We start from the raw sequence: 21,885 nt of genomic DNA on the forward strand, positions 1-21,885 counted from the left end.
TATGCATTAACAAAAACTTAGAACTAACATTACAGAAACCCAATGCGTTAGTTAAGTTGATCACAACAAATAACATCAAATTCAACAGACAATTTAAACAATTCAATTATATTATATAAAAGCTTGTCGCGAGATTCAAGTACTCGTACTTACTTCAAAAATTATAAAAATTAAAATCGCATCAAGATATTTAATTTACTTTTGTATAATAACAAATAAATTAAGAAACTATATTAATTTTATTTTATTAATTATAATTTTTTAATTTTAGCAATAAACGTAATTATTATTTATTGTAAAAATAAAAACAAAAGCTAAGATATATTTATTAATCATTTCCAATCACAGTAATAATTGGTTTGCAGTAACTAAAATATGACAATTTTGACTACTATAACAAGAAGTGTCGGAAAAAAGTCTTGTTACGTTTTTTTATGTCGCTCCCATCGTGAGTGTATCGCGCGATAATAACTTCCTTTCAATACATCTTTTAAATACATGGGATGTTACACAAACATAAGACTAGGATAAAATACATCTGATATAACCTAAACACAGTCATTAAGACCTCAGGAACAGACAACCAAGGGGATGACATACACAACTTGCTTACATTGAAGTGTATGTTTTATATATTTTAATGTGATAGGACACATCAGGAAATATCTTGCTCAATATGATGAGCAGTTCGACTGGGGACTTACCTCAAACATACAGAAGATCACTACTAAATAACACTTCTCTCAGTAGTGGTTGTGTTCGTGTGGTGAGTTAGGTAGCCAGATCTCCGGGGTAGAATAAGGGGATAGGTTAGGTTAGTATTGCAGATGTTTATAGACTACGGTATCTGGTCACTATCAAGCAAATAGTACGGTTGTATTACCTTTGTGGTCCAAAAAAATATAATTACATTTTCAAGGGGCTCGTAATAAAACTTTTTTTACTTGTTCCAGGGCTCCGACCCCCGCGTGGCGACGTGTCGCGGCCGCCTGCAGACGCGACGCTGCCAGCTCAACCAGGAGATCAACAAGGAGCTGCGACTGCGGGCCGGCGCGGAAAACCTTTTTAAGGTAATATTCAATATTTAAAAAATTCTATCATTATAATGAAGGGGTATAAGAAAAGGGAGGTAATATTGTTGATAGATTGATTCATTCAGTCTATAACTGTAAAATATATGTAAATAAATGCACAAGCCTAACAAAAACTATAAAAAAAGTTGCTAAATCAATCATCACTCATCATCACTTCAGCATATCGCAATATTATATTCAAATCCAGTAGTTGGGTCGTTTTCCCGCCATCGGTCGGCTTTTTAAGTTCCAATGTGGTAGTGGAACTGTGTTATTTCTTAGTCGCCTCATACGACACCCACGGGAAGAGAGGGGGTGATTATATTCTGCACTGCTGTAACCACACAGCTAAATCAATCATCATTACAGCCTATACAGTCCACTGCTGGACATAGGCCTCCACAAGCCCACGCCAAAAATAACGTGAACTCATGTGTTTTGCCCATAGTCACCACGCTGGGCAGGCGGGTTGGTGACCGCAGTACTGGCTTTGTCGCACCGAAGACGCTGCTGCCCGTCTTCGGCCTGTGTATTTCAAAGCCAGAAGTTGGATGGTTATCCCGCCATCGGTCGGCTTCTTAAGTTCCAAGGTGGTTGTGGAACCTTGTTATCCCTTAGTCGCCTCTTACGACACCCACGGGAAGAGAGGGGGTGGCTAAATTCTTTAGTGCCGTAGCCACACAGCTAAATCAATACATATAATAAAAGTCTAAATGTAATATGTTTTTGCACGCTTATCTCAGAAACGGCTTATCCGATTTAGATATGGTTTTCACTGGTATATTGTGGTAGGCTTTACTTAATATTAACTGTTTGTTTCATGTCAATCGGCTTATAAATAAAAAAATTATGCCAATTTAAAGGATCACGTTGAACGTGTAAATAGCCAAACGACGGTATTTATAATCCAAAATAAACCAAAAGATATATTTAAAAAATAGTGTCTAAAGTCACTATTCCACGCGAACGATGTCGTGGCCACAGCTAGTCTCAAATAAAAGCTTACAAAAAGACGTTAATTTCATAACTAGGTACATTTCCTAGATCGTTACCACCGCGTTCAGGAAGACACGTCACGTATGTCATAAGTGTCGCCGCGTTACATGCGACGCGACGTAATGCTCGTCGATTGTATGTCTGTTACACAAGTCTTATGGAATGTAAATGTGTGACAAACGAAAAAATTGCACCAAAACAGAGTACAGGCCCATTGACGTAAATAATTAAATTGAATGTGATCCCAATGTGAATGAGGTCACCAACCCGCCTGCCCAGCGTGGTGACTATGGGCAAAACACATGAGTTCACGTTATTTTTGACGTAAACTTGTGGAGGCCTATGTCCAGCAGTGGACTGTATAGGCTGTGATGATGATGATGATGAATGTGATCCCATATCGTGTGAGACGGGTTAAATGGTTGATCTCTTCTTCGTCATTTTTTCTTTCTAGTTTTTTTTTTACATACGGTTTCTTTACTAGACGACGCGTTGGCGCAGCTGTCACAAGACTGGCTGTTGCGCTGGCGGTCACGGGTTGGATCCCCGCTCACGACAGACTTTGTATTGGCCATATAGATGTTTGTCGTGGTCTGGGCGTTTGTGCTTGTGTATTGTGTGTGTTTCCGGACTCCCGACACAGGAGAGAACCCTAATGGGGGCCGTTGAGTGTGAAGCGTTTGTACACGGATTTTTTTTAAATAAAGGATGGCAAATAAGCTTATGATCCAACTGATTATAAGCTATTACCGTAGCTCATAAATCAATGCAACGCCAGAAGCATCGACAACGCGTTGCAGACCCTACCCCCGATACTCCCCAGGAGCGCTGGTCCACACACCACAGGAACACCCACCACAGGAACAATAATACTTAAAAATAGCGTTATTAAGCTGTTATCTTTTGCAAGGTTGAGGTACTACCCCAGTCAGGCTGCTTAGATTTTGAGCAGGATATTTCCTGCTGTTTTACGTCAATAATACGTAATAAATTCAAGCAAATATGAAGAAATAATGTCTAAGAATAGTTGTCGATATTTAAGTTAGTAGTGGCACAGAAGCCATAATCAGAAGCAACCCGATCTTAAGTACCTTATATTGCAGAAGATTACGGCCAAATAAGTACCTCTTTCAAGTAGGGTTATGTTCAAATACCTTAATAAGGAGCTCTGGCTTAGGAGCTTCTGGCTAGCTCTTGAATGTTGACAAAGGGAATATCCGACTTTGGCCCCCTTTTCTATTTGTAATACTACTCTTACTCTATAGACACTGAAATCAAATTATATTAAAAAAATATCTTAAGTAAGCTTCAAAAGTACTTTTAAAAAGTTTTTTTTTTTTTTTTTAATTAAAGTAATACGTATTGAAAAAGTTCCTTGTGTTTAATATCAAATTACGACCGATTCGGAATGTAGACGATGATTAAAACTGGTACTCCGCAGTACAAGCATTCACACCCAAATTACTCTACAAATCAGAAATTCACAGTCGTAAACTCTTAATCCATTTAATAAGTATGTCTCCTCAACTTCGAAAGCACCTTATAAACCTCAATAACAACGAAATGCCGAGGAATGATTCTATGTAATTATGTGGCTTGTACCAATTGTTCCACTTTCTCCAAACGCGATTACTACTTAGCCCTCAGGCGATTGTATTCGCAATTGAGTTAAAATTTAACCGATTTCGATAAAACGTTCTTATTATAAAGTCTACATTAACTTTTAACTGACGTAGGAGGGCACAGCAGGAAATTTCCTGCTCAAAATATGGAGCAGCCCGACTGGGGTAGTACCTCGACTTTACAGAAGATCACAGCAAAATAATACTGTTTTCAAGCAGTATTGTGTTCCTGTTGATGAGTAAGGTGACCAGAGCTCCTGGGGGGGATTGAGGATTGGGTCGACAACGCGCTTGTGATGCCTCTGGTGTTGCTGGCGTCTATAAGCTACGATAATCTCTTACCATCAGGTGAGCCGTATGCTTGTTTGCCGACCTAGTGACATAAAAATAAGAAAATAAAAAAGCATAAAAGGGTACGTCCTTTTTATCATCAATCCTTACTTATAATAAAAATGTAAATATAATACGCTTGTGCACGCTAATCTCAGAAATGGCTTATCCGATTTAGACGCGATTTTTACTGATATAATGTGGTAAGCTTCAATGAACATATAAGTGATTGTTTTATCTCAATCGGTTCATAAATAAAAAAGTTGTGCCAATTTAAAGAATCACGTTGAACATGTAAAACCCAAACGACGGTGTTTATAATCCAAAATAAACCAAAAGATATATTATCCAAAAAATGTTGTCCAAAGTCACTATTCCACGCGGAAAAAGTCCTGAGCACAGATATTTAGTAATATTTCACTACTCAAACAACCCCCAAAAAGAAATTTTAATCTGTAATTTATAAAAAGGCAAACTAATAAAAATTTGCTTTTTTTATGTATTTTTACAGAACTGATACACTATACGACCTTTTAAACACTATTTCACATACTGAAACAGTGTTTAAAAGGTCTGGGTATAACTATAAATAAAACATAATGGAAGACGTTCTAGCGTTTTAAGATGTTAGCCTAAGTCTTAGACTTAAATTATACTTATTTAAATCAATAATTTAATAATTATCTAATACAATAAATTATGATTATGAAAGTAAATCATTCATACATCTATACATATAATAAAATGGTAGGAAAGTCAAAACTGTACATTGAATATTTTTTTTTTTTTTTTTAAGAATACTTGGGGTGTGATCTACAATCGATACCGAAGCCAAAAATATAGTTTTTAGAATTTTTGTCTGTTTGTCTGTATGTATGTCCGGGATAAACTCAAAAAGTACTTCATGGATTTACTTCAAATTTGGCACGAATATTATTAAAAAGTCGGGTCAACATATAGGCTACATAATATCACGCTATCACCTACGGGGAACGAGCAGTGAACCTTTATTTCTTCAACGCATTCTGTAACAACGCGTAATCTAACGACGCATATTTGAATGTTATCGTGTTAATAGTAACCATGCTATAAGCTAGCTTCACACTATAAATAAAGACATTCTGTAGTATATTTAGTATCAGCATTGCACCCGTGCAAAGCCGGGGCGGGTCGCTAGTAGACAATAAAAATATTTAACCTAAGCAAAATTGAAACTTCAACTTGCTCTCAAGTATAAGTATTTAGTTCCTACAAGGTACGCCAAGGTCAGAGGTCAGAAACCCCCATAGAGGGCTACGGTTCGACGCGTTCCTTTTGTTTATTATGAAGTCAACGCTCCTTGGGAAACGGAAATGAATCATAGAATCTAAGACTTAGAACATTATAAATAATTTAAAACAAAAAGAAAAGATACAGTAAAAAAGCAAATCTGAGAAAATTTTTTTAATTGAAAAAAGGTTAACGTTGAGTAAGTCGATAAAAAATTTCAATTCGTTTTATTTTCTCATGTAACCATGACACGATTATTATAACAGAATTTAATATAACTGTATTGTATTTACGGTATTGTAATGGAATGTATTATATTATTATAGCAATTATACATTCCATGATATTATGTTATTATTGGTGTCTGTCATGATATCTTGCGATACTTCTAGTGTTGCAGGCGTCTATAGGCTAGGGTAATCACTTACCATCAGATGAACCGTGGTGGGTACCAACAGATAGGCGACTAAGCTAACACAGTTGCACTACGCCCTTGGAACTTACAAAGTCGACCGATGGCGGGATAACCATCAGCAGCAGGCTTTGTAATACACGGACCGAAGACGGGCAGCAGCGTCTTCGGCGCGACAAAGCCAGCCCTTCGGTCACCAACCCGCCTGCCCAGCGTGGTGACTATGAGCTACACACGAGTTCACGCCATTCTTGGCGCGAACTTGTGGAGGCCTATGTCTAGCAGTGGACTGCGATAGGCGGAAGTAATGATGAAGTTATGATTTTTATGTGTATACATATATTATTTAGCCTTTTCAATTTACTGCGACTAGAGACACCATGACACGAGATTATTTATATATTAATTTATTGCTCTCATCGTCACTTTTAATATTCTTAAAACGTCCTTGTATTTTCGAGGTAATTTTTTTTAAATCGCTCTCGTTTATTAGTTTGGCGATTTAGATTTAATCTCTAGCGGGTCAGTATTTTAATTTAGAACATATAACGTATAATAAATAAAACGTAGGTACTATAATCAATTGCAATAAAACCCTCCTCTAAATATAATCGAAATTAACTCATATGAAAACAACTATTTACAAATATTACCGGACCGTGACAAATACCTATATGGCCAATGCAGACATTTTTCAACATCGCTAGTACAACAGCCAGCTGTGACCACAGCGCCAAGCCATTATTCTTTCTTTATATACAGTCGTCTGTATCAAATCACTATCAGTGAGATGACATCCTGTGGACTCTACTAAATTTGCATGTTGTTCTAGTTATCTCCCGCGACTCAATCACGTGTAAAATTTAAATATGTCAGGTTCTAAGCGATATTATGATGGAACATACAACGGGTTTTAAGTCTTACAGTAAAACTTCTGCAAAAAACTCGACGATCGCGACCACGACTCAGCCTGTAGTATCCCAATGCTGGGCAAAGGCTTCTTTCTCCACATAAAAGAAGGGTCGGATCTGAATCCTCCGCGCTGCTTCACTACGGGATGGCGGATATATTCCCTACTATGAGTAACGATCGCTATCTGATAATTATGATTGTTAGTGTTCTGGCGAACGTTAAATTAATACTAAGTGGCATGTATCTCTGGTTTATTAGCCGTTCCGGGAACAAAAATGTGAATGCAGCAAATATTAAATAGACAGTCTTAGGCGTAAAATCAAAGGGTCGCTGACGTGTCGTAGATCGAGCCGCCGTTGTCCTCGTTCCGATCCGATGGTGGGGCTGTCCCTCCGTCCCTCGGCGCGCACCGCGCCCCTGGTGTTGCGTTAGTACGCAACAATGATAACAACCGGGACCGACAGCTTCACGTGCTGTTCTACATTAGGGCAACCTAGACTTCATGCGCTTTTTTTAATTTCTCCTATGTAAAGACAGAAATACCAATTACAGTTTTAATTTTATATTAGATATTCGATTTTTTGTGTATAAACCTTTTAATTGGGCAATATAATATTAAATACATAATAAAAAGTTAAAAAATATTTTAATAATTTTTTCCAGGCTACAACGAACAGGAAACTCCGGGAGACGGTCGCCCTTGAGCTGAGTTTCGTCAACTCAAACCTACAACTCCTGAAGGAGCAGCTCGCTGAGCTGAACTCCTCAGTTGAGCTGTACCAGAATGACAGGTAATTTTTTTATTCATTTTTTTTTTAATTTAGTTTACAGTATATATAATATTTTGACAATTTTCTGTTCTAGAATTATCAGTTTGATTTCTAATTTGCAATTTATGAAGTACATGTTTTCAATACTCCACAGTATTATGATTTAATCTTAGAAGTAATTTAAAATAAGCTAATGAAATGCTAAGGAAATACATAATAACTCTAATGATCTAGGGTATCCATGTCATTAAATCCGCACGGTTTCAACAGCCTTGATTTCCTAAACTAAGGTTTATAACCTGACTTTTAACAACCTTAAACCTACAGCCTACTTTAAGAAACAGACTTACAAAACCAATATCCGAATATCATAAACTTTAAGAACATTCTCAAACGATTTCCATATTTTAACATTACTACAACTTTAAAAAAAACTTAACCTAATAATACAGAAATGCGCCGAGAAAAAAACATTACCCGCGCTTCGTAATTAAGAGGCGGGCAAATAACAAGTTTTACGTCAAAATAAGTGTCGCAATAAAAGTAAATGAGTACAAGAAATTAATGAAGTGTAATGGTCGCAAAACGCTGCGGTTACAGCGGACAGACATTTTAAAGATACTCCTAGATCTATAGAAATAAATAAAATTGGAATGTCTGCTTGTAATATTAAAACAACTAGGCTACTTTTAATAATAATAATATATTCTTTATTGTACACCAAAATATAAACAAACAGTAGTAATTACAAAAAAAAAAGATGTACAAAGGCGATCTTATCGCTGAAGAGCGATTTCTTCCAAATAACCTTTGGGTACAGGACATGATATAGTAGTGACGGATAGGAAGTGTACAATATCCTTAAGGATTAATAAAAAAAAATAGTGTATAATAGATTCCTTAATTCATACACATACACATACAAGTACAAATATACATAAATAATCAAAATAGTATTAATATACGTGTATAATTGTAAAATATATATTGATAATATAAAATACTTTTATTTTAGAAATTTATTTATTTTGTAGGTCTGTGAACTGAACCATAACTTTTATGTTAAATTCCACGCGGACAGTCGAGGGCACCAATTGAAAAATCGAAATATCATCGTGACAGTATCATCAAAATTTTTACGCATTCAAGTCTTCAACTATATCTATTAATATTTATTTTCATGGGAAAACGTAATTAATTTACGATACAAATTAATAAAACCCCCGTTAGACAAGATGTTTGCCGTGATAATCAAAATTAGGAAACATCTCGAAACTGGTACGATTTGCGCCATTGTTCTAATTTCCCGCGCTCAGTTTTAGTCAAACTATTACAGTACACCTTATCTTAGCCGTTAAGCACAAACATATTTAAAAAATCATTTAAAAAAATTCTTTCTGAACATCTTCTTCTTCCTTTTTTCATCTTTCTTCTTTCTGAAATATCAACACAAAAAAATGAACTGCTGATATGTATCTAATACATAGTTTTTTTTTCTTCGTTATTGTCAGGATCAACTTTGTAAAATACAAAAAAAAAATTGGTATATTCTCAAAGAAAAATATAATTATACACAAAATTTTCCGGATCAGGTGGTTTTTAACAAAATATGTAAATGGCTTTTTAGCAATGGACAGCAGAATTATATAAATCTAGAGCGTCAATATCACTCGGATTAAGATTTATGGTCACTGCCCCGCTATTAGTGGTTACGTAATTCTTAATAAACATGTTTTCTAACTGTAATAAAATTTTCAAACTGGATCGACAGATTATGTGTATACTTAGTAAGTTATTTTTTTTTCAATAATGAAACGGAAATGACGTAAATAATTTTTTATACATTATGAAGTAATTTTTATCAATTTAAACATTTGCTTCTTAATTTAAAAAAATAAAAAAACTTTTTAATTTTTTTTAATGCAGTGGACGCCTTAAAGATTACATACACAATAGACAAACAACTAAATGGGAACCCACTGTATTGATCTACCTTATTAAAAATACGCTAAAGTACCTCAAAAAAGTTAAGAAATTTATTCCTTATATTTTAAGAATGATTTTTAATCTGTATTACAGTAAAGACTGCGTTATGCCCATGATCCCACTGGGGTTGAAGGAGACCAAGGAGGTTGACTTTAGAGAACCCTTCAAAGACTTCATCCTGGAGCACTACAGTGAAGATGCGGCAGCTTATGAGGACGCTATCTCTGACTTCATGGATATGAGACAGGTATGAATTGAATTGTCTTTTTTTTTATTATAAGATTGGGGTGGCAAAGAAACTTTACGGTCCGCCTGAAAACATGCGGATACCATTATTATCAATGGATACTTGCAAAACCGAGAATTTTGCAGACACGTCGTCGAACCAAACCCTTTTCAGGAGCTTTGGCTACCTAACTCACCACATCAGTATAACACCATTTAAGAGCAGTATAATTAGGCTGCCACAACACTGGTTTGTGGCTGTTGCGCAGGCGGTTGCGGATTCCCCGCACATGACAAACATTTGTATTGGCCATACAGATGTTTGCCGTGGTTTGGATATTCGATCAGCCCTTGTGCGTCTCTCTACTGCGCCTTGGTACTCTACGTTAAGCCATTGGTACCGGTTGTAATCATGTACAACTGATAGCGATCGTTGCTCATAGTATGGAATATATCCGCCAACTCGCATTGGAGCAGCGTGTTGGATTAAGCTCTGATCCATCTCCTACATGGGGAAAGAGGCCTATGCCCAGCAGTGGGATATTACAGGCTGATGCGTAATTATTAGGCTGTAATCTTTTGTAAGGTTTAGGTGCGGACTTTCTCAGTCGGGCTGCTCCAGAATTTAAGCAAGATATATCCAGCTATGCCCTACCTCCTGAGAGAGTCCTCACAAGACAAAAACAACATTATAGATAAAAGGCTATGCGTATATCACTATTGTGTATAATTTTGGAGACAAATTTCTAAAAATCTTCAAATATGTGTAAACTAGCTGTTACACGCGGTTTCATACGGGTTAGTTTGAGGAAAAAATAGCCTTTAGCCTTAATTGGTAAATGTACTGTCTAACACAGAAAGAATTTTTCAGTTCGAACCAGTAATGACTTGTGACAAGTGGACTTGACTAGATTTGAAAATGACTTTCTTAATTATGGTCAGGTTTTCATATTACTGCGTGTACATTTCCAGGCCATACGCACGCCGGTCCGGTCGACGGCCGGCGTGGCGCTGCTGTTCAAGTACTACAACCAGCTGTACTACATCGAACGACGGTTCTTCCCGCCCGACCGTTCACTTGGCGTCTACTTCGAGTGGTTCGATTCGTTAACAGGTACAGACTTGCCTACACAGTGTTGCCAGGAGTAGTTTGTTGTCTGTATGTTATAAGATATTTATTTATATTTATTTATTTATATTTATATATTTATATTTATTTATTTATATATATTTATTTCTTCTAAATCAGTTGCGGAATAAATTGGCCACTCTTCTCTTATATCTTCTACTAGCGACTCGCCCCAGCTTCGCACGGTTCCAAAACTTACCAATGTTCCTCTAGTATATTATGCATGTCTTATATATACATATATACCTTCCTCTGGGATCATTCTATTTAATAAAGAAAACCGCATCAAAATCCGTTGCGTGGTTTTAAAGATAGCATAAAGACAGCGGGAAGGTTATTAGCGGGGTCTTAGCTTATCAAGTAGCTTAAAATGACAATCGCGCAAATAAAGATCAACTGGTCATGGATGTCTTGTTAATTGTTCGAAAAATTATTACATTGAAATAAGTAGCAAAACTAATGCAGTAGCTATCTCTGTGTGTTAATATTTGTTCAATGATTGCGAGGCAAAGGCGATTTTGAACGCAATTTTGAACCATAATAATTGTAAAATTATTGCTCTCGCTTCGCTATTGCAAGTTATAGAATTTCCCACGGAACTTTTCACAAGTATTCACAAATTGTCTATATGGAACTGCTATAATTGTACGGAACATTTGTATCAAATAGATATTGGTTTCACTCACTTCAGCCTATCGCAGTCCACTGCTGGACATAGGCCTCCCCAAGTTCGCGCCACATATCCCGGTCTTCCGCAATCCTCATCTAGCCTACACCGGCAATCTTAAGTAGATCGTCGGTCCAACGGGCCGGAGGACGTCCCACACTGCGTTTGCCAAGACGCGGTCTCCACTCTAGGACCCGTCTATTCCAACGGCCATCGGTCTTGCGACACAGATGACCAGCCTACTGCCACTTCAACTTGCTAATTCTGTGGGCTATGTCGGTTACTTTCGTTCTCTCGCGGATAGTCTTATTTCTAATTCTGTCTTTGAGAGAGACCCCAAGCATAGCCCGTTCCATTGCACATTGAGCGACTTTAAACTTGTGGACCAGTCCCTTCGTCAGTGTCCACGTCTCGGCTCCGTATGTTAACACAGGCAGGACGCATTGCTCCGAAAACTTTTGTCTTCAAGCATTGCGGAATCTTCGAAGTGAAGACTCGACGGAGTCTGCCAAACGCCGCCCAGCCCAACCGAATCCTCCTATCGGCCTCCTTCTCAAAATTGTTGCGGCCTAGTTGGATAGTATGGCCTAGGTAAATATAATCCTGAACAACTTCGAGAAGGGTACCATCGACCGATACCGGTATCGGTATGACTTGGTTGTTAAACATAACTTTCGTCTTATCCAAGTTCATACATATTGGTTTGAACCTTATTATTTTGTTTCCAGGAGTCCCGTCGTGTCAGCGAACGGTTGCTTTTGAAAAAGCGTGCGTCTTGTTTAACATCGCTGGTATCTACACACAGATTGGCGCTAAGCAAGTTAGTTGGATTTCATTTTATTTATTTCTTTACACGATAAATTAGTAAAAATAATACACTTCAACAGTAAATAAGTAATAAGTTTTAACGGAAACTTATTTTAAAGTAAATATATTTGAATTTTTTTGATCATTTTTTTTTTGATTATTTTGTGCCGACATAGGTATATCTGATAATTTGAAATTCTTATTTTTTTGCTACCTTAAGTGTTTATTGTATTGAATCTCCGAACTCCCGGTGAACTATTGTTTAGTTCGGAGTTATAACCCACTAGGTTAAGATTTATGCGAGTTCTTTCTCGAATGTGGTCTAAAAGCGTCTGTTGTGGGCAGGAGCGCGCCACGTGCGCGGGGCTGGACGGCGCGGTGGACGCGCTGCTGCGCGCGGCGGGCGCGCTGCGCTACATCCACGAGAACTTCACCAACGCGCCCTCCGTCGACCTGGCCGCCGACACGCTGCTCGTGCTCGGCGCGCTCATGACGGTCAGACCCCGACACACACGCACACACACACACACACACACGCGCGGCGGGCGCGCTGCGCTACATCCACGAGAACTTCACCAACGCGCCCTCCGTCGACCTGGCCGCCGACACGCTGCTCGTGCTCGGCGCGCTCATGACGGTCAGACCCCGACACACACGCACACACACACACACACACACGCGCGGCGGGCGCGCTGCGCTACATCCACGAGAACTTCACCAACGCGCCCTCCGTCGACCTGGCCGCCGACACGCTGCTCGTGCTCGGCGCGCTCATGACGGTCAGACCCCGACACACACGCACACACACACACACACACACGCGGCGGGCGCGCTGCGCTACATCCACGAGAACTTCACCAACGCGCCCTCCGTCGACCTGGCCGCCGACACGCTGCTCGTGCTCGGCGCGCTCATGACGGTCAGACCCCGACACACACGCACACACACACACACACACACACGCGGCGGGCGCGCTGCGCTACATCCACGAGAACTTCACCAACGCGCCCTCCGTCGACCTGGCCGCCGACACGCTGCTCGTGCTCGGCGCGCTCATGACGGTCAGACCCCGACACACACGCACACACACACACACACACACGCGGCGGGCGCGCTGCGCTACATCCACGAGAACTTCACCAACGCGCCCTCCGTCGACCTGGCCGCCGACACGCTGCTCGTGCTCGGCGCGCTCATGACGGTCAGACCCCGACACACACGCACACACACACACACACACACGCGCGGCGGGCGCGCTGCGCTACATCCACGAGAACTTCACCAACGCGCCCTCCGTCGACCTGGCCGCCGACACGCTGCTCGTGCTCGGCGCGCTCATGACGGTCAGACCCCGACACACACGCACACACACACACACACACACGCGCGGCGGGCGCGCTGCGCTACATCCACGAGAACTTCACCAACGCGCCCTCCGTCGACCTGGCCGCCGACACGCTGCTCGTGCTCGGCGCGCTCATGACGGTCAGACCCCGACACACACGCACACACACACACACACACACACACGCGCGGCGGGCGCGCTGCGCTACATCCACGAGAACTTCACCAACGCGCCCTCCGTCGACCTGGCCGCCGACACGCTGCTCGTGCTCGGCGCGCTCATGACGGTCAGACCCCGACACACACGCACACACACACACACACACACGCGCGGCGGGCGCGCTGCGCTACATCCACGAGAACTTCACCAACGCGCCCTCCGTCGACCTGGCCGCCGACACGCTGCTCGTGCTCGGCGCGCTCATGACGGTCAGACCCCGACACACACGCACACACACACACACACACACGCGCGGCGGGCGCGCTGCGCTACATCCACGAGAACTTCACCAACGCGCCCTCCGTCGACCTGGCCGCCGACACGCTGCTCGTGCTCGGCGCGCTCATGACGGTCAGACCCCGACACACACGCACACACACACACACACACACGCGCGGCGGGCGCGCTGCGCTACATCCACGAGAACTTCACCAACGCGCCCTCCGTCGACCTGGCCGCCGACACGCTGCTCGTGCTCGGCGCGCTCATGACGGTCAGACCCCGACACACACGCACACACACACACACACACACGCGCGGCGGGCGCGCTGCGCTACATCCACGAGAACTTCACCAACGCGCCCTCCGTCGACCTGGCCGCCGACACGCTGCTCGTGCTCGGCGCGCTCATGACGGTCAGACCCCGACACACACGCACACACACACACACACACACGCGCGGCGGGCGCGCTGCGCTACATCCACGAGAACTTCACCAACGCGCACTCCGTCGACCTGGCCGCCGACACGCTGCTCGTGCTCGGCGCGCTCATGACGGTCAGACCCCGACACACACGCACACACACACACACACACACGCGCGGCGGGCGCGCTGCGCTACATCCACGAGAACTTCACCAACGCGCCCTCCGTCGACCTGGCCGCCGACACGCTGCTCGTGCTCGGCGCGCTCATGACGGTCAGACCCCGACACACACGCACACACACACACACACACACGCGCGGCGGGCGCGCTGCGCTACATCCACGAGAACTTCACCAACGCGCCCTCCGTCGACCTGGCCGCCGACACGCTGCTCGTGCTCGGCGCGCTCATGACGGTCAGACCCCGACACACACGCACACACACACACACACACACGCGCGGCGGGCGCGCTGCGCTACATCCACGAGAACTTCACCAACGCGCACTCCGTCGACCTGGCCGCCGACACGCTGCTCGTGCTCGGCGCGCTCATGACGGTCAGACCCCGACACACACGCACACACACACACACACACACGCGCGGCGGGCGCGCTGCGCTACATCCACGAGAACTTCACCAACGCGCCCTCCGTCGACCTGGCCGCCGACACGCTGCTCGTGCTCGGCGCGCTCATGACGGTCAGACCCCGACACACACGCACACACACACACACACACACGCGCGGCGGGCGCGCTGCGCTACATCCACGAGAACTTCACCAACGCGCCCTCCGTCGACCTGGCCGCCGACACGCTGCTCGTGCTCGGCGCGCTCATGACGGTCAGACCCCGACACACACGCACACACACACACACACACACACACGCGCGGCGGGCGCGCTGCGCTACATCCACGAGAACTTCACCAACGCGCCCTCCGTCGACCTGGCCGCCGACACGCTGCTCGTGCTCGGCGCGCTCATGACGGTCAGACCCCGACACACACGCACACACACACACACACACACGCGCGGCGGGCGCGCTGCGCTACATCCACGAGAACTTCACCAACGCGCCCTCCGTCGACCTGGCCGCCGACACGCTGCTCGTGCTCGGCGCGCTCATGACGGTCAGACCCCGACACACACGCACACACACACACACACACGCGCGGCGGGCGCGCTGCGCTACATCCACGAGAACTTCACCAACGCGCCCTCCGTCGACCTGGCCGCCGACACGCTGCTCGTGCTCGGCGCGCTCATGACGGTCAGACCCCGACACACACGCACACACACACACACACACACACGCGCGCGGCGGGCGCGCTGCGCTACATCCACGAGAACTTCACCAACGCGCCCTCCGTCGACCTGGCCGCCGACACGCTGCTCGTGCTCGGCGCGCTCATGACGGTCAGACCCCGACACACACGCACACACACACACACACACACACGCGCGGCGGGCGCGCTGCGCTACATCCACGAGAACTTCACCAACGCGCCCTCCGTCGACCTGGCCGCCGACACGCTGCTCGTGCTCGGCGCGCTCATGACGGTCAGACCCCGACACACACGCACACACACACACACACACACACGCGCGGCGGGCGCGCTGCGCTACATCCACGAGAACTTCACCAACGCGCCCTCCGTCGACCTGGCCGCCGACACGCTGCTCGTGCTCGGCGCGCTCATGACGGTCAGACCCCGACACACACGCACACACACACACACACACGCGCGCGGCGGGCGCGCTGCGCTACATCCACGAGAACTTCACCAACGCGCCCTCCGTCGACCTGGCCGCCGACACGCTGCTCGTGCTCGGCGCGCTCATGACGGTCAGACCCCGACACACACGCACACACACACACACACACACGCGCGGCGGGCGCGCTGCGCTACATCCACGAGAACTTCACCAACGCGCCCTCCGTCGACCTGGCCGCCGACACGCTGCTCGTGCTCGGCGCGCTCATGACGGTCAGACCCCGACACACACGCACACACACACACACACACACGCGCGGCGGGCGCGCTGCGCTACATCCACGAGAACTTCACCAACGCGCCCTCCGTCGACCTGGCCGCCGACACGCTGCTCGTGCTCGGCGCGCTCATGACGGTCAGACCCCGACACACACGCACACACACACACACACACACGCGCGGCGGGCGCGCTGCGCTACATCCACGAGAACTTCACCAACGCGCCCTCCGTCGACCTGGCCGCCGACACGCTGCTCGTGCTCGGCGCGCTCATGACGGTCAGACCCCGACACACACGCACACACACACACACACACACGCGGCGGGCGCGCTGCGCTACATCCACGAGAACTTCACCAACGCGCCCTCCGTCGACCTGGCCGCCGACACGCTGCTCGTGCTCGGCGCGCTCATGACGGTCAGACCCCGACACACACGCACACACACACACACACACACGCGCGGCGGGCGCGCTGCGCTACATCCACGAGAACTTCACCAACGCGCCCTCCGTCGACCTGGCCGCCGACACGCTGCTCGTGCTCGGCGCGCTCATGACGGTCAGACCCCGACACACACGCACACACACACACACACACACGCGCGGCGGGCGCGCTGCGCTACATCCACGAGAACTTCACCAACGCGCCCTCCGTCGACCTGGCCGCCGACACGCTGCTCGTGCTCGGCGCGCTCATGACGGTCAGACCCCGACACACACGCACACACACACACACACACGCGCGGCGGGCGCGCTGCGCTACATCCACGAGAACTTCACCAACGCGCCCTCCGTCGACCTGGCCGCCGACACGCTGCTCGTGCTCGGCGCGCTCATGACGGTCAGACCCCGACACACACGCACACACACACACACACACACGCACGCACACACACACACACACGCACACACACACACGCACACGCACACACACACACACACACGCACGCGCGCGCACACACAAACGCACACACACACACACGCGCACACACACATACACACACACATACACACACACACACACTTATTATATACATCATTACATCATCATCATCATTGTTGCCCATAGTCACCACGCTGGGCAGGCGGGTCGGTGACCGCAGTACTGGCTTTGTCGCACCGAAGACGCTGCTGCCTGTCTTCGGCCTGTGTATTTCTAAGCCAGCAGTTGGAAGGTTATCCCGCCACCGGTCGGCTTTTTAAGTTCCAAGGTGGTAGCGGAACTGTGTTATCCCTTAGTCGCCTCTTACGACACCCACGGGAAGAGACAGGGTGGCTATATTCTTTAGTACCGTAGCCACACAGTACTTTATTACTATACTATTACACAGTAGTACTATTATATACAACTAGGTCGCAAACAAGCGTATGGCTCACCTGATGGTAAGCGATTGCCGCAGCTTATAGATGTATGCAACACTAGAAGTATCGCAATTGTTGTCGACCTTACCGCCGAATCTCCCCCAGGAGCTCTGGCCATTACTCATCACAGGAACAGAACACTGAAACAGTTCTGTTTAGCTGTAATCTTCTGTGAGGTCGAGGTCGGCCCCAGTCGGGCTGCTCCATATTTTGAGCAGAATTTCCTGAATTGAAAATTTCCTACTGTGCCCTAAGTTCCCAGAACGCTGTTTACATGAGAACCTCAGCAACACACACGAGCTCTACATCACACAGACTCAGTTCCAACAAGAGGGGCCGTCAGTGACGCCAGCTATGTCTGCAGGCTCAGGCGCGTGAGTGCCTGTTCGAGAAGCTACAGCTGCAGGCGCGTGAAGGTGAACGAGGGCGGGAACGGGAACTGCGCGATGACCCCGACCTGTGCCTAGACCTGGCGCAGGAGAGCGCGCAGCTCAGCGCGGCCTACCGCCAGCTGTACGAGAAGGTCAGGTCCTGCTGGTGTGCGCTCTGTACTTCGGCCTATAACATCCCACTGCTGGGCATAGGCCTCTTTCTCCATGTAGAAGAAAGGTTACAGCTTAATCCACCAAGTTGCAAATCCAATGCAGGTTGGCCGATATATACCCTACCATGAGTAACGATGGCTATCAGGTGTACATGATAACAACCGGGACCGACGGCTTAATGTGCTCTCCGAGGCACGGTGAGGAGACTCATGAGGACTAACAACCAGACCGGAAATAAATATTTGTATAAACAGGGTTAAACGCCACCGACACGGCACACGCACCATTACACCAGAGTGGTCGTCTGTACCCTCTACCTGCTGAGCGTACCCTGGCTTCTTTTGGCTAGCGTGAACAGTGTTTACCGTAACCCGCTATTAATACGTATTTCGAAGTAAAACTTCTTTACGCAAGACTTGGGAAGTAAGCTGGTGAAGACGTGATGAGGGCGTTACGAAAAGTGTGATCGGTCGCGAACGGAAGTTGAGAGATAAATATAAGTTAGATAAAGAAGTTTTACTTCAATCGTGTGGTCTAAAGAACACTGATTTTTTATTGCTTATCCGTGAGGGACGTAAAACGTGACTTTAAAGTGGCAACCCTCAACCTAGATAAGCTCATTGTCTGGTTTTTAAGCGACTTCAAAAAAGGTGGAGGTCCTCGATTCGACTGATTTTTTATGGCTGTTACTTCAGAACTTTTTGCTGGGTGGACTGATTTTAATGATTCTTGTTTTAATCTCAAGTTTATGCTTGTCATGTCCATTTAAATTAATCGAAATTTAATTTAATTTAATTTTTTCAATTATTAAATAAATAAATATTCTACACGTTAAAAAAAAATCGAAATTTGACAAGTACATTTTGTAATAATACGTATTTACTTGACAATGTTTTTCGTCTACTTACGTTGTATTACTTGTCGGTATATGTAATTGAAATTTTTACCGTTTGCGAGCAAACACCTCTGTTAACAAATATTTCCGATTACGTAGTTTTTGGTAGGATTTGTCTTTTATAAAATAAACTAAAATATATCTTGTAAACGTTTTCAGATGCAAACAGAAGGGGTATTCAACTACGTGCCATACTCGTGGGTGTCGCTCGTCCACGTTAAGACTGAATTTTATAAAGGTGAATACTAATCCGGATAGCTTAAGCTGTGTGGCTACGGCAGTAAAGAATATAGCCACACCCTCTCTTCCCGTGGGTGTCGTAAGAGGCGATTAAGGGATAACACAGTACCACTACCACCTTAGAACTTAAGAAGCCGACCGATGGCGGGATAACCATCCAACTGCTGGCTTTGAAATACACAGGCCGATGACGGGCAGCAGCGTCTGCGGTGCGACAAAGCCCTGCGGCCACCAGCCTGCCCAGAGTGGTGACTATGGGCAACACGCATGAGTTTATGTCATTTTTGCCGCGAATTTGTGGAGGCTTATGTCCAGCAGTGGACTGCGATAGACTGAAGTGATGATGACTAATCCATAAGCTAAGAGCACTGATGCTCAGCTCCTATATTCAAAAAATGATTCGGTTTCGGTTACTGAAGGCACTAGGGCACAGCGGTAAATATCTGACTATAAAATTTAAAGCAGCACGACTTAGAAATTATCTCAAGCCTGTAGAAGATCATACCTAAATAACAATGCTCTTAAACGTAGTGTGTTATTGTGGTGAGTAAGGTAGCCAGAGCTTAAGGAAAGGTTAGGATAAGATTAGGGGGATATGATCGACATAATGCTTGCAATCTCTTCTATCCCGCATCATTCATCCATCCACTCTATACTCTTCGTGTTGCAAGATTCACTACCAGGAGTATAGTAACAAAAAGCAACGTAAGACAACAAGAAGCAATGTTTTAAGTGATGCATTCGTCCGCCCCAGCGCTGGCGCACCAGTACTGCGCCACGGCGCTGCTGCACGCGGGCGCGCGCCGCGCCGCCCGCCTCGCCGCCGTCTACGCGCCGCGCGACGGCGCCGACGGTGAGTACTGCCGCTGCTGACAGTATAATCTACTACTAATGCTGACGTTATAATCTACCACCAATGCTAACATTATAACCTACCACCAATAATGACATTTTAATTTATTACCGCCGCTAACATTATAATCTACTACCACTGCTGACGTTGTAATCTACCACCAATGCTGACAGTATAATCTACTACTAATGCTGACATTATAATCTACCACTACTGCTGACATTATAATCTACTACTAATGCTGACATTATAATCTACTACCACTGCTGATATTATAATCTACTACTAATGCTGACATTATAATCTACTACCACTGCTAGCATTGTAATCTACCACCAATGCTGACATTATAATCCACCACCAATAATGACATTATAATTTACTACCGCCGCTAACATTATAATCTACTACCACTGCTGACGTTGTAATCTACCACTACTGCTGACATTATAATCTACCACTACTGCTGACATTATAATCTACCACCACTGCTGACATTATAATCTACTACCACTGTTGACATTATAATCTACCACTACTGCTGACATTATAATCTACTACTAATGCTGACATTATAATCTACCACTACTGCTGACATTATAATCTACTACTAATGCTGACATTATAATCTACTACCACTGCTGATATTATAATCTACTACTAATGCTGACATTATAATCTACTACCACTGCTAGCATTGTAATCTACCACCACTGCTGACATTATAATCTACCACCACTGCTGACGTTGTAATCTACTACCGCTGCTGACATTATAATCTACAACCAATCTTGACATTATAATCTACTACCACTGCTGACATTATAATCTACTACCACTGCTGACATTATAATCTACCACCACTGCTGACGTTGTAATCTACTACCGCTGCTGACATTATAATCTACAACCAATCTTGACATTATAATCTACTACCACTGCTGACATTATAATCTACTACCACTGCTGACATTATAATCTACCACCACTGCTGACGTTGTAATCTACTACCGCTGCTGACATTATAATCTACAACCAATCTTGACATTATAATCTACTACCACTGCTGACATTATAATCTACCACCAATGCTGACATTATAATCTACTATCACTGCTGTCGTTATAATCTACCACCACTGCTGACATTATAATCTATGAACTATTCGTTTACTACTGCTATATACTACCTTATTCTGTTGAAACTGCAACTATCATCCGTCTTTGAAACTTATTGTTAGCTAATTATATAGTTATGTACTTCTGTGTAATATGTGTTATGTATATAACAGCTCTAAAACTTGACGAAGATCTGGACCACACGGCGCTCGGCCGCGCGCACCTCGCTGAAGCGCTGGCGCTGTACGAGGAGGCCTTGAGACTGCAGAGGATGTGCCGGTGAGTGCTGTTGATGTACAGGTACCAGAGGTATCGAATCTAACCACATATACTGCATATTATTAATAAGTTATATACAAAAATAATACTCAAATACGAGCATTAGTTTAGGTACAAGATAGCTGAAAGAATCATGTTTTCAACAAAGCTAAACGCAAGCGTTTCTGATACAAAAAAAAGACACGAGGCGC

The 21,885-nt window shown here is 45.0% G+C and overlaps 1 protein-coding gene across 1 annotated transcript in view; it reads left to right on the forward strand.

Moving 5' to 3' along the window:
- The window catches only part of LOC123665523 (rhophilin-1), a 115,021-nt gene that overhangs the window by 88,851 nt on the left and 4,285 nt on the right, over nucleotides 1-21,885 (forward strand). The window contains exons 3-12 of the mRNA XM_045599813.1: nucleotides 954-1,070; nucleotides 7,278-7,405; nucleotides 9,464-9,617; nucleotides 10,568-10,709; nucleotides 12,120-12,211; nucleotides 12,544-12,693; nucleotides 18,129-18,287; nucleotides 19,364-19,442; nucleotides 20,199-20,312; nucleotides 21,589-21,694. Coding sequence (XP_045455769.1) covers nucleotides 954-1,070; nucleotides 7,278-7,405; nucleotides 9,464-9,617; nucleotides 10,568-10,709; nucleotides 12,120-12,211; nucleotides 12,544-12,693; nucleotides 18,129-18,287; nucleotides 19,364-19,442; nucleotides 20,199-20,312; nucleotides 21,589-21,694 — 1,241 coding nt within the window. The remainder of the gene's footprint in view (nucleotides 1-953; nucleotides 1,071-7,277; nucleotides 7,406-9,463; nucleotides 9,618-10,567; nucleotides 10,710-12,119; nucleotides 12,212-12,543; nucleotides 12,694-18,128; nucleotides 18,288-19,363; nucleotides 19,443-20,198; nucleotides 20,313-21,588; nucleotides 21,695-21,885) is intronic.

This window comes from Melitaea cinxia, chromosome 24, assembly GCF_905220565.1.
Source record: "Melitaea cinxia chromosome 24, ilMelCinx1.1, whole genome shotgun sequence".
Classification (NCBI taxonomy): domain Eukaryota; kingdom Metazoa; phylum Arthropoda; class Insecta; order Lepidoptera; family Nymphalidae; genus Melitaea; species Melitaea cinxia.